At 36.2% G+C, this 18,684-nt stretch overlaps 4 protein-coding genes across 5 annotated transcripts; 1 reads left to right on the top strand and 3 right to left on the bottom strand.

Moving 5' to 3' along the window:
- The first annotated feature begins 208 nt into the window (after positions 1 to 208).
- Positions 209 to 1,972, top strand: LOC131603930 (UV-B-induced protein At3g17800, chloroplastic). The gene is made up of 3 exons (XM_058876402.1): positions 209 to 368; positions 455 to 768; positions 989 to 1,972. Exons 1-3 carry the CDS (start codon positions 279 to 281, stop codon positions 1,794 to 1,796), a joined length of 1,212 nt encoding a protein of 403 aa, XP_058732385.1. The 5' UTR covers positions 209 to 278; the 3' UTR covers positions 1,797 to 1,972.
- Positions 1,973 to 3,010: 1,038 nt separating this feature from the next.
- LOC131603931 (purple acid phosphatase 3-like) lies at positions 3,011 to 5,189 on the bottom strand. Its single transcript, XM_058876403.1, has 7 exons — positions 4,882 to 5,189; positions 4,650 to 4,806; positions 4,447 to 4,554; positions 4,223 to 4,350; positions 4,012 to 4,140; positions 3,803 to 3,870; positions 3,011 to 3,715 (listed from the first exon to the last, which is right to left on the bottom strand). The coding sequence occupies exons 1-7, from the start codon at positions 5,089 to 5,091 to the stop codon at positions 3,502 to 3,504; spliced, it is 1,014 nt and encodes a 337-aa protein (XP_058732386.1). The 5' UTR covers positions 5,092 to 5,189; the 3' UTR covers positions 3,011 to 3,501.
- A 749-nt stretch (positions 5,190 to 5,938) lies between these two features.
- On the bottom strand, positions 5,939 to 9,095 carry LOC131603932 (annexin D5-like). Of its 2 annotated transcripts, none has more exons than XM_058876404.1 (5): positions 8,458 to 9,095; positions 7,898 to 8,259; positions 7,323 to 7,538; positions 7,140 to 7,229; positions 5,939 to 6,851 (listed from the first exon to the last, which is right to left on the bottom strand). In XM_058876404.1, exons 1-5 carry the CDS (start codon positions 8,531 to 8,533, stop codon positions 6,648 to 6,650), a joined length of 948 nt encoding a protein of 315 aa, XP_058732387.1. In that variant the 5' UTR covers positions 8,534 to 9,095; the 3' UTR covers positions 5,939 to 6,647. The 2 variants fall into 2 exon arrangements, with proteins under 2 accessions (XP_058732387.1, XP_058732388.1); XM_058876405.1 differs by having other exon boundaries at positions 6,694 to 6,871.
- A 1,821-nt stretch (positions 9,096 to 10,916) lies between these two features.
- LOC131603927 (annexin D5-like) lies at positions 10,917 to 18,238 on the bottom strand. The gene is made up of 5 exons (XM_058876400.1): positions 18,057 to 18,238; positions 17,611 to 17,972; positions 17,321 to 17,536; positions 17,138 to 17,227; positions 10,917 to 11,352 (listed from the first exon to the last, which is right to left on the bottom strand). The coding sequence occupies exons 1-5, from the start codon at positions 18,130 to 18,132 to the stop codon at positions 11,149 to 11,151; spliced, it is 948 nt and encodes a 315-aa protein (XP_058732383.1). The 5' UTR covers positions 18,133 to 18,238; the 3' UTR covers positions 10,917 to 11,148.
- Positions 18,239 to 18,684: the final 446 nt, after the last annotated feature.

Raw genomic sequence — 18,684 nt, 5'->3', positions numbered from 1 at the left:
TTGATTTTTTAATATTTTGTATATCTATCGTTTAAATTTTGTTGTTGTTTATATATTAGTTGAAGTGGTGAGTTATTGAATGAGTTGATGAGAGGGTGTATATTTAATTAAAATGAAAGCAGGGGATTAAAATGAAATAAATAAAATAGGGGACGAAAGAGCAAAATAAAAAAGAATAGCGGGCATATAAGTGGTTTGGAGGCAGAGTCCGAAATAGAATCTAATCCAATCCGACAACAATCAAAGATCTAGCTAGACCTTTCTTCCTTCCATCAATTATGGACGTAGCAGCCACCGCCGCGTCAATCTTCGTTCCAAGACCTACCAACGGATCTCGCCTTCTTCACTTTCCTTCTTCTTCTTCTAAGGTAATCATTTCATTTCATCCAAACTAGTAATGCTTTCTTTATTAATTCAAAACTTGATTGATTGATATTAATGTTTGGCCTTCCAGCTATGCACTTCCAGACAAGTTCATAACCATCGGAGACTCTCCCTTGGAATTTCAACCACAAGAACACCAAGAAGACGAGGAGGAGGCTTTGTAGTTAGAGCTGCAACATCCGACGACAACACCAACAAAATTGCACCTCTTCACTTCCAGTCTCCAATCGGACAGTTTCTTTCTCAGATTTTGATCAATCACCCCCATCTTGTACCTGCTGCCGTCGATCAGCAGCTTAACCAGCTCCAATCTGATCGCGAGGCCGATCAACAAAACCCAGATCCTCCTGCTCCTACAACCTCCACCGATCTTGTTTTGTACAGGTTTCTTTCATTCTTTCATTTTCCATTATATACTATTTACTTTATTTTAGTCTTCCAAGAATGGCAGGGAGGTGGTTTCAAGCGTTGGCTTACCGAGTTCATACAACTTACTCTACTTTATGTTTTCTTTCTGCTTGCTGTTTTTCTATATGTCAACATTAAATTGTAAATCAACTTTGGTTTGGTGTTAACCATTGTTCTATCTTCTAAACTTTTCCAGGAGAATTGCTGAGGTCAAGGCTAATGAAAGGAGGACAGCTTTGGAAGAGATCTTGTACACGTTGGTTGTGCAGAAGTTCATGGATGCTAATATTTCTTTGATACCCTCTGTAACGGCAGATCCATCTGGTACACTAGATTCATGGTCAACTGAAGTTGGGAAACTTGAGAACCTTCATTCTCAAGAAGCCTATGAGATGATCCAAAACCACTTGTCTCTCATTTTGGGTAACAGAGCAGGAGATTTATCATCTGTTGCTCAAATAAGTAAACTCAGGGTAGGCCAGGTCTATGCAGCATCAGTCATGTACGGTTACTTTCTTAAGCGAGTTGACGAGAGGTTCCAACTGGAGAAGTCCATGAAAGTTCTTCAAAATGCAGCAGAAGAGAGTGGTGATCATCAAACTATCATGGATGATGTAAGACCTGGTAGTGAACTGGGCACTTCTCATCCTGAAGTATCAACCTGGCCTGGAGGCGACGCCAGTCCTGGTGGATTTGGCTATGGTATCAAGCCAACCAGGTTGCGTAATTATGTCATGTCCTTTGATGGGGATACCCTCCAGAGATATGCAACAATAAGGTCTAAAGAGGCTGTGAGCATCATTGAGAAGCACACAGAGGCATTGTTTGGAAGACCTGAAATGGTTATAACACGGGAGGGGGCAGTTGATTATTCAAAGGATGAAAACATCAAAATTAGCTTTGGTGGTTTAAGGAGACTTGTTTTAGAAGCTGTCACTTTTGGTTGTTTTCTCTGGGATGTTGAGGGCTACGTGGATTCGAGGTATCATTTTGTCTTAAATTGAGTTGTGCCTCCTCCCGAATCTCCGAAGGTAATGTTTTAGTGTGTCAGTACCTAGTACTGATCAATAGGATACAAGTTAATGTAGCTTGCCGTTAAAGATCCAAATGTTGTATATACTAATACTGTGATTGTGACTCTAGATTTAACCAATGAAGGTAAAGTTTTTTTCTTCTTCAATCGCTGCTTATTTTGTTTATCCTTTTTTACAAGTAACAAATCTTTATAGTGATCATGATTAAACTAGTAAAACACCAGTCCATTTGCACTAATCCGTTGCTTTGTTGTTTATATAAGATTGATAGTATTATTGATCGGTGAATGTGTCCCTAGAAATTATCTTGTATTTGTACCCTTCCGTTACTTGTTTTTGGGCAAAAACATCATTTTCTATATTGAAACATCATCATACTATAAAACTTACAGTAAAAGTTCTTAAAAAAATGTACTGCAAACTAGTTATATTGGTTTTTCTTTGCGATGAAATTCTTATATAGTATTTTCTAATAAAAACTAGTTGATTTGGCTGAGAACCTTTTCTTTTTCAAAAAAAAGTACTGAGTACTGATCAATATGATATAAGTTAATGTAGCTTGCCGTTAAAAGTACAACTGTTGTTAATTAATAGGTCTGTATATACTATATAGTGATTGTGACTCTAGACTTAACCAATGAGGTGAAAGTTATTTTCTTCTTCGATTGTTGGCTTGTTGCTTATTTTCTTTATCCTTTTTACCAGTAACAAATTTATAGTAGTCATGGTTAAACTAGAAAAACACCAGTGTATTTGCACAAGCCCGTTTATTTGTAGTCTATATAAGATCAGTAGTATTATTGATCGATAAATGTATCCCTACAAATCATATTGTATTTGTACCCTTGCATTACTTGTTTATGGGCAAAATTATCATTCCCTATTTCCTTTTCCCTCACTCTACCTTCCCCTTTTTCATACTAAAACATACAGTAGAAATTTCAAAAATCAAAATGTACTCTAAACTAGTCATTTTGGTTTTTCTTTGCTATGAAATTATTGTATATTTTAAAATATGAGCTAGTTAATTTGGTTGAGAACTTTTTTTCCAAAGAAAAAGCTATTTATGGGTAAAATACCTGAGGTTTTCAGTAATAGCTTGACGCCACACATATATGTACATTTCCTAAACTGATATAAACAAATACTGATACAGAAGAAAAAAAAAGTCACTCTGCAACCAATACTGTAACACGACTACTGGAACCATTAGATTATTTAGTTTTAAATAAAAGGCTGAATTGCCAAAAAATACATGTCATGTAATCTGACAGTAATTTTGGATGACATCACAGTTCTAATGAACAAATGCTATAGAATATAATTATATGTCCCAATATCCTAGAGTCTTCATTCTTCAGCTGCATATCAATCACAGGATTTGGATATGCAAGCTATGTGATACGTCCTTACTCCTTAGACAATATATATGCTGTGGTACAGTAAAACCCCCACAGACTATGATCACAGAAGCATTCTCTGGATATTTGGAATGGAAGTTTTCAATGCATCCCGCTGATGTTGTGTTGCTTCTTTGAATAATATACACACATGTATAATTCATTATTAAGCTAGTTAATATCATTCTTAAAGCGTCCTGATTTCACAAATTTCCCCAACTTATTTAGATTAGGAACCTCCTTAGATTATCTAGATGCGGATTCGACAGCCTAACTTATATTGCATAATGTAACCCCTTGGACAGATTCACAACATGCAACACTTTGCCAAAAACATCATAATAGACAACTTTGGCATTCATGTGGTCAAGTTCAACAGACATAAATCCTTGACCATCATAGTAAAACTTTACCCCATCTCCCCCATTTTTATCAATGTCTCCTTTCCATGCCTTTGAACCTCCACCACTAGTTAAGAACTGTATTTGGCTGCAAAACCACCCCATTTCATCAAGGTGATTGGTGGTTCAATAAACAAACAAACAGACCCAATTTTAATTAAGTTAATATACAGACCTGCTGGTGCTACTTATGTGTTCCAAGCAATGGTCGTGCCCGTTCATGTACATATCAACATTGTTGGCCTGCAAAATTTCATTGTAAAACGATAGAGATTCTAATCTGCAAATTAAAAATGACATACGTATACCTTATCTCTAGAATAACTAGGACAATGTTTTCTCATTTTGAGTGCTCGTTAAGCTATAGATAATATGAGTACTGACCTCAAGGATTGGCAGTAGGTGTGGTAAGAGTTCTTTCGTGTCGCCGTGGTGTCCTATGCTTCGCACAGGATGATGTCCCACAACAATCTTCCACTTGGCAGTAGAATCCCTTAATGATGTTTCCAGATCCTTTGTTTAGAATTAAACACAAAAAAAAAGGGATTAATAGATCTCCTTTTATCTTTACAATTTCTGTGATGAGGAGACTTACCTTCAAGAGGTTTGATAAATATTTCTTCCTTGGAAGTACACCTCTCCAATCATACTTGTGATCCTTTGGCTTCAAAAAGTACTTGTCCACAAAAGGAGTTGTATCCACAAAGAAGAACTCGGCGATTTCTAGCAAGTTTTAAGATTTGAACAAGTGTTAATTAATGATTATGCAGAGGCAGGAGCGTATTATTGAATTAACAAGTTAGATTAATGAATTGCTACCTGTGTGAACGATAAAAGATCTTTGGCAAAACCATCTGTGATCAATATTCTGAAGAATTGGATTTAATTGAGCTTCAACATCCCCCCTGTAGTCATGGTTGCCCAAGACTGAAGCAAACAGATCATGCAGATGGATTACATAAACGAGTGAATGAATATATGTATGTATTGGTTGCTAGCAGAGTTAGAAGTCACTCACTGACCATTATACCATTGCTTTTGAAGGCTGTTGGCAGTGTAGATATCTGAGAAGGAATATTGAAATGCAGGGTCATGTATACCGGTCAATCCATCATCGTAGAAGTTATCTCCGGTTGATACCACAAAGTCAATGCTTAACTTGTCAGCAACCCTTCCCATCTAAATAATAAAAATGGTTGTAAGTAACTTGTCAAGAGTGGAATGCATAAAACAATACAAAAAAGAATAAGAGACCTGATAAGCAACTTGAGATTGGTTGTAGGTTCCTTTCCTTCCCCAGTCTCCAATGACGAGGAAGCTGAGAGAGGCATCTGCTTTGCCAGAAGGGTGGTCAAAGCGTTGGAGCTCAGCTGATGCTACACTTACAGCAACAACAACAGTGATGAAAGCAGGAATCCATAGCCAGAAGGGGCTTACGCTAGTCGTTCCTCCTAAACCACCCATGTTATGTTGTGTTTGTGTGCTGTGCTAATAACAGACACCAGAACACTAGTTATATATAGAGAGAAGTGGGTTGGATACTTGGATAACATGATATAAGTATTTGCAACTGATATCGTATTTGTATTGTGGGATACAAGTAAATTATCCATATATATAAGAAAATGAAGACAAATAATTATAGCCAATAGGAGTTGAAGGTAAGCAAGAATATAAACCAATGGCATAGAGTGGGATATGGCATGCACATCATAGTCAAAAATGAAACTAGCTTGTAGTTGTAGGTACGTAGACGCAAACAAACAATGGTGTGTCAGTGGGTCCCATACCAGGCACCTTCCTTGCATCTTCTTACTTGAGTTTAGAAACAAGACAATATAATAATATACCTTACTAGCTACGTAATGCAATGCAACACAATACAATACTAGGAGTATATATAACTGAAGCAATGTGAGAAAGTGATACCGTATGTATCCCTAACTAGTACTAACTTGTAACTTATTTCTTGCAGGTTGTTGAATTCACAATTTGCTTGTTGTTGAATTCATTCCACCTCAAAAATAAGATTAAGACAAAGACAGGAGCTTAATAGGAATTCATTTATCATTCTGCTGAATCCAAACTCAATCATGTTGTGAAGAAAAAGGATTGATGGATGGATGTCTTATTGTCTCAGAATACAACAGACAGGCAAGTGACCGTAACTTGTTGTCTTAATAACAAATATATGTAAGAAAGGATAACAGATGTACACCACTAACAATATTCTCCTCAACAACTCAATATCACATTACCAAAATTATCACTACTGTCTAATAATTCTAGTTTAACATAGCTGTCAAAAAATTAAATTAATTTAATATAAAATATTTTGCATTCATATCATATATTTTTATTACCTTTATGAGGGAAACAGATATTCAATCAGGAAGAAAATTAGCAAAAATTTGAAAATACTGTGACGGGATTTTGTCAGAAAATCAACTGCATGGACCACCGTTGATTGATATAGAGTATTCTGTTGTGTTGTGTTAATCAACAATTATTGGTTGATGAAGTTAGAACTTCACGTACGCAATTGAATAACCAATATGCCACGCTCTCCATGAACAAACAACCATAAAATATACTCTATCTACCCAGGAATATTCAGAGCCTCTCTTAAACAAAACATATTTTATTATAATATTCGTATCATCAAATGTATTCTTACAACCTCAAGTATAAAGCTAAGATGGCTTAGCTAACTGTGGAACTGTAATTGATCATCAATCCCAAAAAAAAATGGAAAAGAAAAAGAATTCGGAGGAATCAAATTACTAACGTTTGCCATGGAAACAAAAAATCAATAACACTGAGAGCTACATACATATATACATACATACACACACATATATACAAAATGTCAATATGTGCATTATGGTACAACTTACAAGCATATAAACTCACCAAGCACCGCCTAATTCACAATATCAGTAAAGAAAAATTGGAAGTGCTTATATATTCAACATCATAGGTGAAAGTGAAATTATTCCTCAGAACATGTATTTTGGCTACTACTCGTTGGGACCTAAAAGTGAGAGCAGAAAAGCCCTGTAGTAGCCGGATGTTTCCGAGTGAACTGCATCATTTAGTGTCTTCTTGTATTTCTTTAAATATTCATCTTTGATATAATGTAGATCAAACTCACTCCTTGTTACAATCACCCTTGTGAGTTTCTTGTCATCGGTCCCCAAGCCTTTCATTGCTCTACGTAGGACCTGCATACATAGTAGCAAAACTAAAGAAATTGTAAAAGGTTTCCTCTATGCTTTAACACAACCAAATACCACATAAGTGCTAACGATACAAAGAGATCTTTCAGTGAAAATATTTTGTCTCCTAGAAACTATTTTAACATTAAGTCTAACACATGCATCTTATGCTACACCAGTTATCCTTAATTTTTAAAGTGAGGAACTGTCAGAGAATGCAAATTGCTTTTGTCGACGTCCAAGTTAATGGAATTACAAGAATAAATTACCAAAATCTAATGTCCAAGGGAGTACCTTTGCAAAATACTTAGCCGGATTCTCGGCACATTGAACTATTGTCAAAAGTGCACGACCAAAATATCCTGATGTTTCTTTCTTTATTGCCTGTCATGAATTCAGCATGGATAAGCATCGGAAAAATACCTTGATATAGACAAAGACTATGCTTAAGGGTATAAAATTGGGGGTTAGAAATACCTTTTTCAGTGAATGTCCATACTTGCTACGATAAAACTGATTTATTGCAACCAACTGTGCTGCACTCCGTTCACTGATTATTCGCACAAAAGTTTTCTCATCTGTTCCTAGTCTCTTCTCACCTGCTTTATATAGAACCACCGCATCACTCTCTCCCGTTTCTTTATCAACCTCAGGGCCTTCATGGCGTGGTGTGCTTACATATGCTAGTAAAATCTGGACAATATTTTTGCATAAGCTTATTAATAACAACAGCTTTGTGGTTTGAATATCTCCGAAGTAATTCATCAATGTGATTATCACCGAAATTATAAACCAATGGAAATATATGAACAAACAAGGTTTTCCTCAAAAGACTTATGCAGCGACACATACTTAAACATTGGAATTAAACAGGTAGACACGAATTTTAGTCGACAACCTCCCTAATAGATAGCATATCATCTTATAATTGTGACGAACATTTAGAAAACCATAGCAATTATGAATATTTGAAAAGCTTGAACCAGTTGTAGAAACTAGAAATAAACAAAAGAAAGGCATGCTCTCTATAATTGGTAGGAAAGAAGATAGACCTTTTTATGATCGCGAGAGGTATTTCTTTCAATATCGCGTTCAAGATAAATGCCGAATTTAGTAAAGTATATATGCCTTAAATATTGGAGTTGGGATGGAGTTCTGGAACATATAATTTCAGTGGCAGCTTCAAGGTTTTTGTTGACGGTTAGAGTCTGTTTAAGAATGACAGCATCGCGTCCAGCAGGGCAATGCATCCAAAGTAGAACAGCATTCTCCAACCGGCCAGAAAGTTTGGAAGAAATTCGTTTGAGAAGATCCTGAGAATACAATGATGTGTATTCATGTTGGAGATAGGCACGCTGAGTAGCATCTCGATGAGCAAGTATATTGATGACAGTACTAGTATCACACCTAAAACCTATGAAAGGAATGAATGATATTAGTATTAAAAAGAACAAGAGTTTCCAAGAATGAATGCATAAAAATGAAATGAATTAAGGGTATTATGATAGGAAAAGAAAGAAAGGTGGATAATTGGATGCGAATGAAATGAAACCTAGAAATGAATGAATGCAGAATGAATGAATGAATGAATTAAAAGAAGGTACGTAGGAACCTTTGAAAGCACGGTGAAGTTGCATGGCATCGTCTTTTGGAGAAGGAGGAACAGGTGGGATAACAAGGGTAGACATTGAATTGTATGGAAATTGTGGAAATCAAAATTCAAAAGCAGAAAAAGGTTAATGCAAATGCAACGCAATTAACATTGTAAACCAAAACAATAACGCGGTCCTATGTTACTATTATTTGTTTAATTTTTTATTTTCAAAGGATTAATAAAACTGAATCCGAAGCGGAAGATGTACCGATTTAGACAAATAGAATTACAACCATTCAAATGATTAACAGAAAACAAAACATAACCTGCAAACAAAATCGAACATGTCATATACACACTAAACAGCCACGTCCTCCCTGCTAGTTATATAAACAAAACAAACAAAATCGAACATGTCACCTAAACATTTCAGACACAATTTCAAATTCGTCAAACATGATTTTTGATAAAACAGTCTTCTGCATGCTCTTCTTCTTCATGATCAAACATCCATTTTCACTTAAAACCCTTAAAAAAATCTTCCATTCTCAATCAAAAGTTTTGCACTCCAAAACTTTATTCTTGTATTTCATCACATCAAAATGATGAAAAAGAAGCTGGAATTTAAGATATAGTTAATGTATCTCATATCTCATTGCTCACCCTAATCTGGTTTTTGAGTTGTAAAAGTTAGCGTTGGATTCGGAAATACATTTCAGGAGTTTAGGTGAGTTCATACGGAAGTGCATTTCTGTTATAGTTTAGTGTTCATTTCAAATTGTTTTTTAATTATTTTGAATATTTTCTATTATTGTTTTCTATGAAGTTTTTATTTTTAATTTTTTTATTAAAAAAAAAGTCTGTTTAGGGTTGGATAGCTCGCAGCCTATCTAGAGCCAGACTCGGGTAGTAATTTTTGAACCCATATTATAATAGAAATTTTTTGACGCGGTCTTAAAAAGCCTGAGACCTGCTAGGACCGGAAGGGCCGGGTAGCCCGTTTTGATAGCTCTAAATCATCCCATTGTATGTCACCTTATGTCTAAAAAGAAGAATAGCGTTTCTGACATGATATTGAATATGGTGCATCCAAAAAACATACTTGCAACATTGACATGTAAAAGACCCGAAAATATCTCAAATATCAAGCAAGTATACAATATTTGTGTCCTTAACAACAAGATATTAAGAGGAAATAGAACTAAAATGCAACAACCGTTAAAACTACCATATGATAACAATTATGCATCTAGGTACCGAGTGTGCGAGGATGGAGTAATTGTCTAGGATATATTTTCGACTCATCCTGATTCCATAAAGTTGTTCAACACGTTTTTTATTATACTCATCATTGATTCAACATATAAGACCAACAAGTACATGTTTTCACTATTGGAAATTTTTTGGTGTTACCTCTAACGAGAAGACTTATTTTGTTGGTGTTATCCTGGAAATTCCGACTAAAAGAAAGTCAAAGCAATTTACGTTGAGGAAGTGTTGAGTGTTAGTTTCTTCGAGCAGTTACGAATGTGGGATAATGGTCTTTTCAGCAAATACAAAGTCTGACAACGTTGAACCGCTTCAGAGGATTAAATTGCATATTTTTTTATAGTGTCTTTCTACTTGGAGTAAAATTGTCGGAGATGGTTATCTTTAGACTAGTATAAATAGAAAACTCATGCATTGTAGTCAAGGTCACAAAATTCATATACTTCTCTATAAAACTAGAGTACTTGAGTCAAAGAGCAAAATAGTTTGTGAGGAACATATATGAGTCTACGTCCCTTTTCATTATCTTTATGTTTCCTTAATTGAAACACTTTATTTTATGTCTTTTATTGTACTATTTGCTTAATATGGCTAGAAGTTTAACGAAGGCGCTTGATTAGAATCTCGAACTCAAACTCATTTTATTCATAACTAACACTACTTATAAGTGGCATGTTTAAAAGTAAAGTAAAACATATTTTTCGTTAAAAGTGGCATGTTTAAAAACAACCTATTTACGACTGAGAAGATGATAAAATTTGCACCCTCTTTTATCAGGAAAATAAACCACAAAGACAGATTTGAATACAAGAGAATCCAACTTAGTTTGATTTTAATGAGCATGGCCAAAAATAACGCTCTCAAATACTCGAGATTCAAAACTCTACATGATAGAAGAAAAAAAAAATAGATCAATAACTAAACATAACTAACACTACTTATAACACATGACAAGAAACAAAACTTCATCACCCAAATATGATTTTGAAAAGTTCGAACAATTTCAAACAAATGAATTTTTGTTTACCTAAAATTATTATTGACGTACTGTTTACTTTAATTAGAATATATTCTTTAATATCTTAAATTGTTTGTATCAAATTATAAAATTGAATAAACAAACCATCTTCAATATTTTATCTTTAACTAGAAATTGAAAATAAAAAAATGAAGAGAAATCAAATTACAAATGTTTGGCAAGGGAAACAAAAAAAATCACCCACACTTTTATACATACATACTTATAACAAACCCATCCATAGATTCATATACATATATGTATACAAAATGCCCGTTAATATGTGCATTATGATGCGACTTACAAGCAAATAAAATCACCAAACACTGCATAATTTACAATATCAACAAATAAAAGATTGGAAGTGCACTTATATTCAACATCATAGTTGAAATTATTCCACACAACATGTATTTTGAGTTCTACTGGTTTTGACCTAAAAGTGCGAGAAGAAAAGCCCTGTAGTTGCCAGATGTTTCTGAGTGAACTGCATCATTTAGTGTCTTCTTATATTTCTTTAAATATTCAGCTTTGATATAATGTAGATCAATCTCACTCCTTGTTACAATCACCCTGATAAGCTTTGTGTCATCAGTCCCCAACCCTTTCATTGCCTTACGTAGGACCTGCATACATAGTGGCAAAACTTAAGACATGCTTATCTCCTAAATTATCTTTGGCTATAAGAAATTTTAAAAGAATCTCTCAATGCTTAAACATAACCAATTACAGCATAATTTAGTGCTAACATTACCAACAGATATTTCAATGAAAAAAGAAATGTTACTCATATATCTTCAGCATGTTGTGGTACATACAAAATACATTCAATAAAACTAAGGGAGATTAAAGCTGTAATGAAAACAAATATGACAAAGCCAGTGAGTCACCAATTACACAGGTGGACCCACATGCAGTAAATGGAGGGAATAATTCTGTTGCTAACCAACCGGAAATAGCGGAAGCACGTAGAAGTGAGAGATTGCACAGGGAAAGCATCATGCTCAAGGGATACATGAGAACATGAGATATATTTAATGCTTGTAATAAGAATATTGAGGACATGTGAGATTTGTGATCTTTCTGCTATTCTCTCTCTCAAACTCTTGTATGAACCTTGGTTAAGTTGTCATTCAATACATATTTCCCTTCTATTTTCCATTGTTTAACGTCACTGTTTCATTGGTGCTTTCATTACACCATGGCTAACCCAAAAATAAAGGAAATGCAAGCTAAGATCAAGCGCAATGCAGAGGACCTAAGTAAGCTTCAGGAGGTGATGTTCGAGCGGTTCAAAAGGTTGGAAGCTGGAAACTCTTCCAGATTCGATCGTATGGAGGCGGTGCAGATGAGTTCTGAAGCCAAGTTTTCTCAAATTCACTCTGCGCTCGACATCTTGATCCAACAAACTCCATCAAAAACCAACCGTGGTGCTGGACTCACCAACAAACCGTCATTCCAGGTGAGAAACGTGAAACTCGAATTCCCTCGATTTGATGGTACGAACGTACATGAATGGATCTTCCGTGCGGAGCAATTTTTTGGCTACTACGATACTCCAGATTCAGATCGTTTAACAATTTCATCGGTACATCTTGATAAGGATGTGGTACCATGGTATCAAATGATGCAACGATCTAACCTTTTCAATCATGGCTTGAGTTTACACGCGTGTTAGAGTTGGATTTCGGTCCATCCATTTATGAATGTCCTCGAGCTACCCTGTTTAAGCTGACCCAATCTAGTACAGTTGTGGAATATTATTTGCAATTTATTTCATTAGCTAATAGGGTGTATGGTCTTAGTAATGATGCTTTGATTGATTGTTTCATTAGTGGATTAAATGTTGATATTCGTCGTGATGTGCTGATTCACACACCCACGTCCATTGTTAAAGCAGTGTCTCTAGCAAAGGTCTATGAAGAAAAATATACACCCATTACCAAACAACAAAAAACCAACCCAACCACTTATACGCCAAACAGATCCTTCCTCAACAAACCAGATAATAACCAGAAAAATATGGCCCCCATCCTCCATACACCTCCAACCCGACCAATGAGCCAAAACCAAAAAAAATCTTAATATCAAGAGAATGTCACCAGCTGAAATGCAAGTGAGAAGAGATAAAGGTCTTTGCTATTGGTGTGATGACAAATTTCCATTTACACACAAGTGTCCTAACAGGCAATTGATGTTATTACAATAAGATGATACTGATGCAGACCAACTGCTCGAGACAATGCATAAGCCACCAGACATACCCACTGAAAACCCCGAGACCACCCAAACTGAACACCATCTATCTTTGAATGCCATGAAAGGAACTAGTAACATGGGTGTGTTGAGATTCTCCGGTTCAATTGGACATATTCAGCTGCAAATTCTCATTGATGGAGGTAGTTCCGATAGTTTTTTGCAGCCAAGAATAGCAAAGTTTCTCAAATTACCTGTTGAACCAGCCCCAATCTTCAAAGTGTAGGTGGGTAATGGTGAGATAATGACTGCTGAGGGACTGGTCAAAAACTTACCAATTGAGGTGCAAGGACATAAATTGGAAGTGCCAGTCTACTTATTGCCGGTGGCTGGAGCTGATGTTATATTGGGAGCATCATGGTTAGCAACATTAGGTCCACATGTTGCTGATTATGCAGCATTGACACTCAAATTCTTCTTGAATGGGAAGTTTGTGACATTGACAAGAGAGACTACTAGGGCACCTGCTCCAGCTCAATTCCATCACTTTAAGAGACTTCACACTGCTGATGCAATCGCAGAATATTTCACCATTCAATTGCTAAAATCTCATAAGCTGGAAGATACTTTTAAAGAGTTACCTACTAACACTGAACCTGAAATGGCAGTATTGTTACACAGTTATAGAGATATTTTTCAAGCACCATCATCTCTACCTCCTGTCAGAGCACAGAACCACACTATTCCCTTATTGGAGGGGTCAAATCCTGTTAAGGTCAAACCTTATAGGTACCCTCATAGTCAGAAAACTCAAATTGAGAACATGGTTCAAGAAATGCTGCAGCAGGGGATCATTCAACCTAGCACAAGTCCATTTTCATCACCAATCATTTTGGAGAAAAAGAAAGATGGAATATGGAGATTTTGCACTGATAATAGAGCTCTTAATGCTCTAACAATCAAAGATAGCTTTCCTATTCCAACAGTTGATGAATTGCTAGACGAACTGTTTGGAGCTAAATACTTTTCTAAATTGGATCTCAGGTCAGGCTACCATTAAATATTAGTTCACCTAGAGGACAGGTACAAGGCAGCTTTTCGAACTCATCACGGTCATTATGAATGGTTGGTCATGCCTTTTGGATTGACAAATGCCCTTGCGACATTCTAGAGCTTAATGAATCACATCCTTCAAGATCCTTTAAGAAAATATGTCTTAGTATTTTTTGATGATATATTAGTTTTCAGCACCAATTGGATGGAACACTTGAGACATTTAGAAGAAGTTCTCAAATTATTACAAGAGAATACCTTGTTTGTCAAGTTATTCAAATGCTCATTTGGAGTCCAGGAAATTGAGTATTTGGGTCACATTGTGAATGGAGAAGGTGTTTCTATGGATAAAGACAAAGTCAAAGTTGTCTTGGAATGGCCAACTCCCCAAAACATCAAGCAATTGAGAGGGTTCTTGGGCTTGACAGGGTATTATAGAAGTTTCATTAAGTCATGTGCTAACTTAGCTGCCCCTTTAACAGATTTGCTAAAAAAGGATAGTTATGTCTGGAACCGGCAAGCAGATACTGCTTTTCAGAAATTAAAGTTAGCAATCACTTCTGCACCAGTGTTGGCTTTTCCGGATTTTAAAAAACCTTTTGTTTTGGAGACTGATGCATCAGGTATTGGAGTAGGAGCTGCTGCAACAAGATGGCCATCCTATTGCTTTCTTTTCAAAAAAATTAGTGCCTAGAAATCAGAAAAAGTATGCTTACTTCAGAGAAATGTTGGCTATCTCTGAAGCGATTTCCAAATTTAGACACTATTTGTTAGGTCATAAATTTATAATTCGCACCGATCAAAAGAGTTTGCGGAACTTGATGGAGCAGACCTTGCATACACCAGAACAACAACAGTGGTTGCATAAGTTTTTTGGGTATATGATTTCATTATTGAGTATAAGCCAGGCAAGGAGAACATCGCTGCGGATGCTCTATCTAGAATGATGGCATTGACTTGGTCAGAACCTCGATTAACAATAATTCAAAGATGCATTACAAACAAATCCTCACTTATTGGATATTATGTTCAAGTGTAGCACAAATACTCAGTCTCACCAGCACTACACAATGAAGGAAGGTTTGCTATTTTGGAAAAATAGAATTGTGATTCCTACTCCATCTGATTTGGTCCAAAAAGTGTTACAAGAGTATCACAATTCTCCGAATCAAAGCTCAATTTTACTGGCCAACATTGCAGAGAGATATACAAGAATTTGTGGAGCATTGTATAATCTGTCAACAAGCTAAGACAGCCAACACATTGGCGGCAGGGTTACTCCAACCTCTTCCAATACCATCACAGGTGTGGGAAGATATAGCCTTGGACTTCATTACAGGTTTGCCTTCCTCACATGGTTATACTACTATTATGGTAGTGGTCGACCGTTTAACCAAATATGCTCACTTTATGGCCATGAAGTCTGACTACACTAGTAAGTCAGTAGCACAAACTTTTATGAACAATGTTGTCAAGTTACATGGTATGCCTAAATCGATTGTGTCCGATAGAGATAAGGTTTTCACTAGTGCTTTTTGGCAACATCTCTTCAAACTTCAAGGGACTACTTTAGCCATGAGCTCGGCGTACCATCCGCAGTCCGATGGTCAAACAGAGGTGCTTAACAAAGGTTTGGAATTATTCTTGAGATGCTTCACATTTCACAATCCCAAGTCCTGGTTTAAGGCTCTGACATGGGCAGAGTATTGGTATAACACGGCGTTACAAACTAGCATCGGCATGACTCCATTTAAGGCCTTATATGGAAGATATGTATCGCAAGCTATGAAGCACAGACACCCCTAAAACGACCCCGACACCGACACGGCGACACCGTTAATAATTTTAAAAAATAAATAAATTAAACGTAATTGTAAGTGTCGGTGCAGGTGTCCGTCATCGACACGGACACGGACACGCCTGATTTTAGAGGTGTCGGTGCTTCATAGTTTCGGACCCGCCACCACTGCAAGAAGAGTTGCTGGAGAGAGATAGAATCTTACAACAATTGAAAAGCAACTTGGAAAAGGCTCAACAGTATATGAAAAAACAAGCGGACAAGAATAGAAGGGATGTTCAATTGCAAATAGGAGAGCTGGGTTAGTGAAATTGCAACCATACAGGCAGCAATCTGTAGCACTAAGAAAAAATCAAAAGTTGGGAATGAGATATTTTGGACCCTTTTAAGTTTTAACCAAAGTAGGTGAAGTTGCTTATAAGTTGAAGTTGCCGGACCATGCTAAGATCCATCCAGTTTTTCACATTTCTCAATTCAAGCCCTTTAAAGGTGTTCCTCAAAACCAATATATGTCACTTCCTCTTACTATGAGTGATAGTGGACCAATCATTTGGCCCGTAGAGATTTTGCAAGCTAGAACCGTCATCAAAGGGTCACAAAAAGTTTACCAAGTCCTTGTGCAATGGGATCAGCAGCCTATCTCTGAAGCTACTTGAGAGGATGCAGTAAGCTTGCAGCAGAAGTTTCCACTTTTCAACCTTGAGGACAAGGTTGATTTCAAAGAGGAAGGCATTGTAATGAAAACAAATATGACAAAGCTTCTAGAAACCAGTTAGTCACCAATTACACAGGTGGACCCACATGCAGTGAATGGAGGGAATAATTCTATTGCTAACCAACTGGAAATGGCAGAAGCACGTAGAAGTGAGAGAGTACGCAAGGAAAGCACCAGGCTCAAGGGATACGTTAGAACATGAGATATATTTAATGCTTGTAATAAGAATATTGAGGGCATGTGAGATTTGTGACCTTTCTGCTATTCTCTCTCTCAAACTCTTGTATGAACCTTGGTTAAGTTGTCATTCAATACATATTTCCCTTCTATTTTCCATTGTTTAACGTCACTGTTTCAAAAGCATAGTTTGAAAATAAAAGGTTTTTTTCCCAGTAACTCACAGCAAAACAAACAATAAATTAAGAATACTAGTTTCAAAGCAATCTAGTTTTTCCTTGTCTAGTAAGCGCATACAGCTATTTCAGAGGGAAAATAAATACTCTTTAACAGTTAGTTTAATATAAGCATCTTATGTTTCACCACCAGGTATCCTTATTCTTACAAGATGAGGAATTGTAAGAGAATGCAAATTGTTTCTGTCTATATTCAAGTTAATGGAATTACTTAAAATTAATATCCAAGGGAATACCTTTGCGAAATACCTAGCAGGATTCTCAGCACATTGGACTATTGTCAGAAGTGCATGAGCAAAATGGCCTGATGTTTCATTCTTTATTGCCTGGTATGAATTCAGCTTGGATAAGTGCCACAAAAAAATACCTAGATAAGGAGAAAGACTAGGCTTAACGTTATAAAAAAGGGTTTAGAATACCTTTGTCAATGGATGTCCATACTTGGTTTTGTAAAACTGATTAATGGCAGCCAACTGCGCCGCACTGTGACCACTGAATATTTGCACAAAAATTTTCTCATCCGTCCCCAGTTTCTTCTCACCAGCTCTATAGAGAACCACCGCATCATTCTCAGCCATTTCTCTATTAGTCTCAGGGCCTTCGTGGCGCGGTGTGTTTAGATATGCAAGTAAAATCTGGACAAGGAAATGAAAACGAAAAATAAACAACAGAAAGTGTCTAACTAACTAATGACGGAAAGAAGAAATACCTTTTTATGATCGCCAGAGGTATTTCTTTCGATATCATGATCAAGAAAAATGCCGAATTTGGCATGGTAAATCTGCCTTAAAAATTGAAGCTGTGCTGGAGTTCTGGAACATATAACTTCAGTGGCGGCTTCAAGAGCTTTGGTGACGGTGAGAGACTGCCTAAGGATAACAGCATCACGTCCGGCAGGGTCGTGCATCCAAAGAAGAACAGCATTTTCCAATTTGCCAGAAAGTTCGGAAGATAATCGTTTGAGAAGATCCTCGTAAAACATGGAACGGTATTCTTGTTGGAGATAGGCACGCTGAGCGGCATCTCTATGAGCAAGTATATTGATCACAGCGGTGGTATCACATCCAAAACCTATTTGTCATAAAGAGAAATGAATTAAACCTAGCTAATTGTGAAATAAATGATTTGATGATATATAGGAAAAGAAAAGAAAACCTTTGAAAGCGCGGTGAAGTTGCATGGCATCTTCTTTTGGGGAAGGAGGAACAGGTGGTAGAATCACCGTAGACATATTGTTCTGGAAACAAAAACAAACCAAAATGAAATGAGGAGAAAGAAGAAGAAAAAGCGTGAATAAAACGCAACCAGTAACTGACAGGGTATCGTGTCATTAATTCATCAGTTACCCGTATTTAAATACCAAAAAAGAAAAAAAACATAACGCGGTAGAGTTGGTAATATCTATACGTCATGTATTATTAGGATCTGTCATCTGTTTCCGTTATTAGCTCAATTCTGCCCTTTTAAAAATGTTCCGTAACTTAACCCAATTCACTTTTTGTTTTTTATTATTATTATTATTATTATTAGAGTTTAATTTATATCCACTGACAGTGTAAAATTATTTTACACTGTCATCCAATACAAAACTAACAAAGTGCCTTGTCATTAAAACAACTTTTAATTTAAAATGTGATTTATTCTGATACAAGGTTGTGATTGGTTGACAGTGTAAAATAATTTTACACTGTCAGTGCATATAATTTTACACTGTCAGTGCATGTAAAAGGTTCATGCACTGACAGTGTAAAATTATTTTACACTGTCAACCAATCACAACCTT

Source organism: Vicia villosa, linkage group LG5 (assembly GCF_029867415.1).
Source record: "Vicia villosa cultivar HV-30 ecotype Madison, WI linkage group LG5, Vvil1.0, whole genome shotgun sequence".
Classification (NCBI taxonomy): domain Eukaryota; kingdom Viridiplantae; phylum Streptophyta; class Magnoliopsida; order Fabales; family Fabaceae; genus Vicia; species Vicia villosa.
Note: the sequence above shows the minus strand (reverse complement) of the source record. Positions and strands in the feature narration are given on the sequence as shown.

Excerpts from the sequence above, each read along its gene's own strand:
- LOC131603930 (XM_058876402.1), top strand. The coding sequence starts at position 279 with ATGGACGTAGCAGCCACCGCCGCGTCAATCTTCGTTCCAAGACCTACC. Across the intron at positions 369-454 it reads TTCCTTCTTCTTCTTCTAAG|CTATGCACTTCCAGACAAGT; the intron begins GTAATCATTTCA and ends TTGGCCTTCCAG. Across the intron at positions 769-988 it reads ACCGATCTTGTTTTGTACAG|GAGAATTGCTGAGGTCAAGG; the intron begins GTTTCTTTCATT and ends AAACTTTTCCAG.
- LOC131603931 (XM_058876403.1), bottom strand. The coding sequence starts at position 5,091 with ATGGGTGGTTTAGGAGGAACGACTAGCGTAAGCCCCTTCTGGCTATGG. Across the intron at positions 4,555-4,649 it reads TCAAAAGCAATGGTATAATG|TCTTGGGCAACCATGACTAC; the intron begins GTCAGTGAGTGA and ends TGTTTGCTTCAG. Across the intron at positions 4,351-4,446 it reads ATCTTTTATCGTTCACACAG|AAATCGCCGAGTTCTTCTTT; the intron begins GTAGCAATTCAT and ends AAAACTTGCTAG.
- LOC131603932 (XM_058876404.1), bottom strand. The coding sequence starts at position 8,533 with ATGTCTACCCTTGTTATCCCACCTGTTCCTCCTTCTCCAAAAGACGAT. Across the intron at positions 7,230-7,322 it reads ATGGACATTCACTGAAAAAG|GCAATAAAGAAAGAAACATC; the intron begins GTATTTCTAACC and ends AATTCATGACAG. Across the intron at positions 6,852-7,139 it reads CGGCTAAGTATTTTGCAAAG|GTCCTACGTAGAGCAATGAA; the intron begins GTACTCCCTTGG and ends CTATGTATGCAG.
- LOC131603927 (XM_058876400.1), bottom strand. The coding sequence starts at position 18,132 with ATGTCTACGGTGATTCTACCACCTGTTCCTCCTTCCCCAAAAGAAGAT. Across the intron at positions 17,973-18,056 it reads ACTTCACCGCGCTTTCAAAG|GTTTTGGATGTGATACCACC; the intron begins GTTTTCTTTTCT and ends TATGACAAATAG. Across the intron at positions 17,228-17,320 it reads ATGGACATCCATTGACAAAG|GCAATAAAGAATGAAACATC; the intron begins GTATTCTAAACC and ends AATTCATACCAG.